The 7,872-nt window shown below is 40.9% G+C and overlaps 1 protein-coding gene across 1 annotated transcript; it reads right to left on the bottom strand.

The window, feature by feature from the left end:
• Positions 1–1,906: 1,906 nt before the first annotated feature.
• On the bottom strand, positions 1,907–2,251 carry LOC102992978 (60S ribosomal protein L30-like). Its single transcript, XM_024119997.1, has one exon. It carries the CDS (start codon positions 2,249–2,251, stop codon positions 1,907–1,909), a length of 345 nt encoding a protein of 114 aa, XP_023975765.1.
• Positions 2,252–7,872: the final 5,621 nt, after the last annotated feature.

The raw sequence follows: 7,872 nt of genomic DNA, 5'->3' as shown, positions 1-7,872 counted from the left end.
TCCATACTGTTCTCCATAGCGGCTGTATCAATTTACATTCCCACCAACAGTGCAAGAAGGTTCCCTTTTCTCCACACCCTCTCCAGCATTTATTGTTTGTAGATTTTTTTGATGATGGCCATTCTGACCAGTGTGAGGTGATACCTCATTGTAGTTTTGATTTGCATTTCTCTAATAATTAGTGATGTTGAGCATCTTTTCATGTGCCTCTTGCCCATCTACATGTCTTCTTTGGAGAAATGTCTATTTAGGTCTTCCACCCATTTTTTGATTGGGTTTTTTGTTTTTTTGATATTAAGCTGCATGAGCTATTTGTATATTTTGGAGATTATGGATTGTTTAATTTTTGACTGTTGTGAATAAAGCTTCTATGAATATTTGTTGTCTCAGTCAGCTTGGGCTGCTACGACAAATACCATGGACTGAGTGGTTTAAAAAACAAATATTAATTTCTTACAATTCTGGAGGCTGGAAATCTGAGGTCAGGATGCCAGCATGATTGGGTTCTTCATGAGGGCCCTTTCCCTGATTTGTAGATGACCCCTTCTTGCTATTTCCTCACAAAGTGGAGAGAGAGAAAGAGAGAGACAGAGAGATCTGTTCTCTTCATCTTCATAGGAGGGCACTAATCCCATCCGGGGCTCTATCCTCATTATGTCATCTAAACCTAATTACCTCCCATCTGACCCCAACTTCAAATACCATCACATTGAAGATTAGGGCTTTATGGATTTTGGAGGGACACAAAGATTTTGTCTATAGCATATGTGTATAAGCTTTTGTGTGGACATATGTTTCACTCTTGAATATGTACCTACTTGTGAGTGAAATTTGTGGATCATGTAGTAAACTCTAACTTTCTGAGGGACTGCAAAACTGTTTTACTAAGTGGTTGTATCATTTAATATCTCATCAGCAACTTATGAGTGTTGCACTTTCTCCACATCCTAGATAACACTTATTATTGTCTGCCTTTTTTGATTTAGTTATCCTGGTAGGTGTGAAGTGGCATGGTGGGTTTTTTTTGTTTTTTTTATCTCAGTTAAAAACTTTTTTAGTTTTAAAATATAAGAAGATACAATGAAAATGTTTAAGGTGAAATGAACTTATTTCTAACTGAGTTGGATTAGACTGTGACAGACCAGCCCTCATACCTAAAACAGCCAGAAAATTGAAACAAAATAGAGAAATCATCTATTTTCAGGCAGAGGAGAGCTGCTGAGTCAACAAGAGAGAACCGGAGGGGCTGAGACTCCAGAAAGGGAGAATCTTGGAGAGGGAGGGCTGACTTCTGCAGCCACTTACTTCACCCAGGTGTTAGTTGCTGATCCTGGGCGTGGGCCCGAGGCTGATGATCCCAGGGCTCCCACCCAGGGAAGAGCAGATCAGCAGAGCTGGGAGACAGATCAGCAGAGCTATGGCAGGAGATTTGGGAGGTCCCTTCAGAACATCTGTTAAATTCTGGGGATGCACGAGTCTAGAGTTCTAAAAACAGAAGCAGAAAACTTCTGCAAGCAGAACAGAGCCTTCCAAAATCTTGTGAGACAAGGATTAGAATTCTGGACTCATCAGGGGGATTTCTGCCGAAAATCCTGAAGAGACAGGAGTAAAACTGAGGTAGACTGAGCCTTACCAGGGCTGCAACTCAGCCTCAACTCAGAACAGGACATGACATTATTGGATTCAGGTGACCAGCCACTGATTAGAAATAAAATGCTTCATAGAATTCACATAATTTTTATTTTATGTGGAAAAACAAATGGGCAAGAACATCAAAGAGTATTCTAGACGCAAAAGGAGTCATGAGAAGGATTTGTCCTAGCAGACATTAAAATCTTTTGTATGTTTGTTTGTTTGTTTAAAAACAAGCTCTGGCCAGTTTTGTTAAAGAAAAATTGTGCATGATTTACCTTTCACCAGTCTGTGCAGGCATGCTTTTAATAATATCAGAATCACCTGGATCAATGATAGCCAGTGTGTATACTCTGTAGTATTTTCCACACACTCTGCCCAATTCAATATTATTGCCACTGTGGTGATGGACACAAGTTTTGGCCAACATGGCATAATACTCTATTTCAGATTTCTTCAAGGCTGGGCAGTTGGCGAGGATGACCAGTTTCACTTTGCCTTGTCTGATCATTTTCAAAATCAGCTTGTACCCCAGCACATACTTTCCACTTTTCATAACGAGTTGGAGCCCAGAGTTGATCGACTCCGGTGACTTTTTCTTCTTCTTTGCGGCCACCATCTCCCTGCCTTAGGTGCGGGACACCCCCAACTAAGAGCAGCCGCCAAGATGGCCAGGGGGTGAGAAAGGCGACATTGAAATCTGTTGGTAACCAATGTGAGACCCTTGGTATATAAGAATATCAATAATGAGAGTATTAAAAAGACCCACACCCTCCACCATACTCTCCAAAAAATTCCAGGTGGACTGAAAGTTAAATGCTTAAAAATCAAAACAAATACACTCTCATGTATGTGAACAGACTAGCACTAGAGGAAATCACTTTTTGACGTTTGATGGAATAGAAATGAAAAAAGTTGGACAGGTTCAATACTTAGATAGTTTTAGCTTTGATGGAAAGAACATCAGTAAAGCTAAGATTTTAAAAATTCAGAAGAATGGAGAAATTGCACATAAACACAAAAGTTCAATAACTGAAAAGTATAAAGAGCTCATATAAATGGGCAAAAATACCAACTGTCCCTTAAACAAATGATTAAGATAGTCGCACGAGAGAAACATGATTTTAAATCATGATTTTTAAAACATTCAGTCAACCTTGTTGGTAATACTTCACCTACTGTGAAGTTTCATTTTGTACCTAAAAATACACTTAGAAAAACTTTTGAAAAGTGATAAAACCCAAAGCCTGCACGTCTTGAGGAAAGCAGATATCATGCATTAATGATAGCAAGGCAAATGGAGCCAGTCTTTCTGAAGGGCAAAATGGTACTTTATTGAAGGAATCATAAATATGCCTAACCCCCCACTAAGTAATAGAATTTATCCTGAGGAAATAATGTTTAATAAAAACCAAAAGTCTACATAAACAATGTTTATTTTATGATATTGAAACACTGAAAGAAAGCTAAGATCCTAACAATGCCAAAATATAGAAGCTAATGTGGTATATCAAAATGATATACTCTAGTGATATACTAAAAATATAAATATAAATATGATGCAGGAAATAGAAAACATTTGGTTAAATCACGTTACATAAGAGGAAGAATACCAAATTGTGTATACACACCCATTATAATGGTAAAAGAACAATGAATATGTAGAGGTAAAGGAGGCAAAAGGACAGATAGAGGGAATGTTTCTAGTCGGGTTAAGATCAACAGACTTCGAGTGAATTATTCTGTAAAGTTGCTAAAATTACATCTCAGAAGAATGTAATATTGCTCTAATGAGAGCAAGATTTTCTTTGCAGGACATTGAACTGGCTTATAGAAATACAGTTATTTGCTGCCTTCTTGATTGGATAGATGGAAAGATGGTGTTCTTTCCATTTGGTTATGGGAACTTTACTGCAGCTAAAGGTCATAGGTAAATGATGACCAAGTGGCTCACCCTAGTCCAGGGGAAGAGAAATAACTTTCCTTCTACCCTTCTGAGTTCTTGGCTGAGACACATGTAATAAAAGACAGATTAACAACAGACAGACAAACAGAAGTTTATTGCATGTACACCTCATGTATATGTGGGAGATACCCAGGGAGAATGAATAACTACCCGAGGTGGTTTAGAATCCAGACTTAAATACCATCTTAATAGGGAAAGAGGAGGGGGATGTAGATCTCTTAGGGGAGAGTAAATGAATTTTAGGAAAAATGAAGGGCCCTTAGAAGGATAGATGAATGGTATCATAGTTTGTGACAAAGTGTGTCTAGGTGAGGTGTTAACTTCCAGTACCCTCTCCTGCAAAAAGAGTTGATCACCCCTGGCTGATGAAACTTCTTGGGGGTGTGGGGTTGGGTGTGGGCGGATTTATGACAACTGAGTTCCTTTTGGAGGATCTGTCTTTAGGCAGATAAGGGGAATCAGAGAAAGCCTCTCCCTGCATTCGCTGTTTTATATGTGCCTACAGCTCAAAATAATCAAGATACCAAAGCAGGATATTTTAGGGGTGGCACACCTTGAACTCCTACAGTCATATTTTGGGGTGGCATATTCTGCTGCCCTTTAGTTCAACTAAGACTGTGAGCAAAAAAGAATATTTCCTAGTAAATGAGCAGAAAGGAACCATTAGCTCCTAGCCACATGCCACAAAGTAATCTGAGAAGTGCGATGGCAGTGGGTAGAATTTTGTCCCCAAAAGGTATGTTGAAGTCCTAACCCCACCCCCATAATTGTAACATTTGGAAACAGGGTCTTTGCAGAGGTAATCAAGCTGAAAAGAGCTCATACTGCATTAGGGTAAAGCCTAATCTGATGACTAGTGTCCTTACAAGAAGATGGGCGTTTGGACACAGGCAGATGCCAGGAAGGCACTATGTGACAATAGAGCCAGAGAATGGAGTGGTGAGGCTGCCAGCCAGAGAATGCCAAGGACTGGGGGCAACCATGAGAAGCTAGGGGAGAGTCATGAGAAGCCTTCTTCCTCAGAGCCTGCAGTAGGAACCAACCCTGCTGACACCTTGATTTCAGACTTCTGGCTCTAGAACTGTGAGAGAATAAATTTCTTTCGTTTTAAGCTACCCAGTTTGTGATACTTTGTTACAGCGGCCCTAGGAAATTAATACAGGGACTAAATGTGTAGAGTCTAGTAGAAATACTAATTAAAACAAAAAACTGAGAGCAGCTGACTACTGGCTTCCAAGGCAGTGGCAAAATCCGTGGTTCACTGTTTTTAGGAAAAGCACCTTATGTGGAATCCCCATCTCTGTCATAGTCTAGGTCAGGGGTTGGTAAACTATGGTCTGCAGACCAAATCCACCCCACGGCTTGCAAGCCAAGAGTGGTTTTTACATTGTTAAATGGTTTCAGAAAAAAAAATCAAAAGAGGAATAATATTTCATGGCATATGAAAATTAAATGAAATTCAAGTTTCTGTGTCCACAGTAGTTTCATTGAAACACAGCCATACTCCTTTGTTTACATACATTCTATGGCTGCATAAGAGCAAAGATGAATTTAAAAATAATTAACTTGCTCAGGTGTTGAAAAGGGAAGAAATCTCCCCTCCACTTTCCATTTCAGCTTTAGAAAAAACTTGCAATTATTAATGCTTTTTCTGTCCCTTTGAGATGTACATAAAACTTTTTGAAAGCTAAAAAAGCCTCTGGTCAGTTTTACAACCTAAGAGTGTTTTCTCAAAGATATGGGAACCGGGGCTTCCCTGGTGGCGCAGTGGTTGAGAGTCCACCTGCCGATGCAGGGGACGCGGGTTCGTGCCCCGGTCCGGGAAGATTCCTGGCCGCTGAGCCTGCGCGTCCGGAGCCTGTGCTCCGCAACGGGAGAGGCCACAGCAGTGAGAGGCCCACGTACCGCAAAAAAAAAAAAAAAAAAAAGAAAGAAACTCAAAGATATGGGAACCATCTCTTTGAAATGCAGTCATCAAGGAATGTGGAACTCCATCTCCCAATTTCCCTAGGAGGGTAGGAGCCTAACTTCACCAGCAACTGGCTCCAAGTTGTAACTACCTACAGGTCATAGAGATGTGAGAAGTTGTGTTATTCTTTTGGATAAAGGCAATTAGCTAACACAGATGGACACCCCAATTACCAGGTCAATTTGGGATGAATTGTGTGTAACAAGTGGTGTTGTCAAGGCCTCTTACTTGAGGACTAGTTATTTTTCTTGAGGCCATGCATGTTAACAGGCTGTATGTGCCTGGCTATATATAAAGGTGAGATTTCTGTCTGTCTTCTAAATTCCTTTAGTGGATTGCCTGTGATGAGTACCACACTCTGGTTTAATACTTAATCAATAATAAAACTATTTTCTTTCTCATCTACTTTGTGGCGAGGTCTTCTGGGTTGGCAGAAGATAATGTTTTTTAATGATATTTCCCCAACGGTTGCTTTTGGTCCATGACAGAAGAACTGTATAGTTGTAGCAGAGACCATATGGCCTGCAAAGCCTAAAATATTTACTATCTGGCTCTTAATAGAAAAAGGTTGTTGACCCCTGGTCTAGTTGACTAGGTGTATGAGCAAGATAATGAAAAAGCTGAGTTATTTAGTATCATAAAGTGAGTGGAATTTTGGGTTTGTGTGGGTGCAAAGAGGAGCGGTAGGGGCCTGGGAACATGGGGAAGGGGTGGAGGAGGAAGTGGATCTTAGGGCAAGGGGTTGCAAACCTAAATGTCTAGAGGACCTGGAGGTTACTGTAATGAATGAAGTGGGCCAAAGGAACTTTCAATGAACAGAAGCCAGGGATCGGCTGATACTGGCTACACTTACTTGATTGCTGACATGCGAGGAGGTAAACCGAACATCGGTAACCTGTCCTGCCTTTTCCCGAGAGAAGCTGGAAATCTGAGGTTTAATGGAAACTCACACTGTTACAATGTTAGCATCTAATTCAAATTTCGAAAGCAGGTCTCAGGGCAGGCTTCAGTTGGGTGGCTACCAACATTTAACTGCTGATCTAGAGAGTGGGAGAGGACCTCTCCATGTTAACACTGAGTGAGGAGATGGTTAGATAGGAAATGGCTGATGAATTCCTGGAAATACTTATGAGTGACATTGACCTGGAAGTTGATTCCTGCACTAAGATGTAATTAGTCCAAACCTTCAGTGAATGTGCTAGTGATGATTTGGGGGAAAAAGAGGGGATGGTGTCTCTAGCACAGGAGCAGTGTGGAAACAGGAGCCAAGAAGCAGATTTCAATGTGGACTTTCTCTAGAAAATGTAGTCCCCTGAAAAGAGCTATACTGGGGAGGGACTGTCCCGCAGTGCAGTGGATGGGGACTTGAGATGTTTTATTTGCATACTAAGTGGAGAATAATTCAAAACAGGATCAAGAACTTGGGAACTTAGATTACCAGCACAAAATAAGCTCTAAATAAATGTTGGCTCTTGTCATTTTTCTTGTAAGTTTTCTGGAATGTACACAGAAACAGGATCACTTGGCCAGAATGCAACACCAGCTAAGAAAGAAACAAAGGAGGCTCAACTGCTTTTCTGCTCAAAAGGAAGTTTGGCATATGCGGTGGCTTTAAAACATGTCAGCAAATTCTTATAAATACTCCTCCTGTGAGGAAGTGGAGTCTATTTCTCTCTCCTTGAATATGAGCTGGCCTTAGTGACTCACTTCTAATGAACAGAATGCTGAGAACTGACACTGCATAACTTTTGAGGGCTAAGTCATAAAAAATGATACAGCATTGGTCTCTCTCTTCTCTCTTTCTCTTTCCCTCCCTGTCCCTCTCGACACGCCTTAGGAGCTGAGCTGCCATGTTAGAAGTCCAGCTACCCTGAAGCTGCCATGCTGGAGAGGCCATGTGATGAGCCCACATATTGAAGGTGGTGCCAGAGGAGCCCCAGCTGCTCCAGCCCCCAGCTGTCTGAGTTGTCCCAGTCTTGGCACCAGACACGTGTGAGGCTAAAACAGCCTTTGAGACGACTCAAGCCTCATGCACAGTTTGACCCCAGGCACACGAGAGACCTTGAGGGAGATTGCCTGTGTGAGCCCAGAATCTGGAGAGATAATAGTAACAAGTGATCGTCATTGTTTTATATCACTATATTTGGGGAGGGTTGTTAAACAGCAAAAGATAACTGGAATAATGTACTCAGCTCTAACTTTTTTAAAAGTTAGGTTCATTGCCGAATATAGAAAGAGAGTAATTTATACTAAAATTTCTTTACATTCATGTCCTGATTTCAGTGACAGATTAAGGCAATTAGGG

The sequence above is a fragment of the Physeter macrocephalus genome, chromosome 1 (assembly GCF_002837175.3).
Source record: "Physeter macrocephalus isolate SW-GA chromosome 1, ASM283717v5, whole genome shotgun sequence".
Classification (NCBI taxonomy): Eukaryota; Metazoa; Chordata; class Mammalia; order Artiodactyla; family Physeteridae; genus Physeter; species Physeter macrocephalus.
The sequence above is the reverse complement of the archived record's forward strand: the minus strand, read 5'-3'. Positions and strand labels throughout refer to the sequence as shown.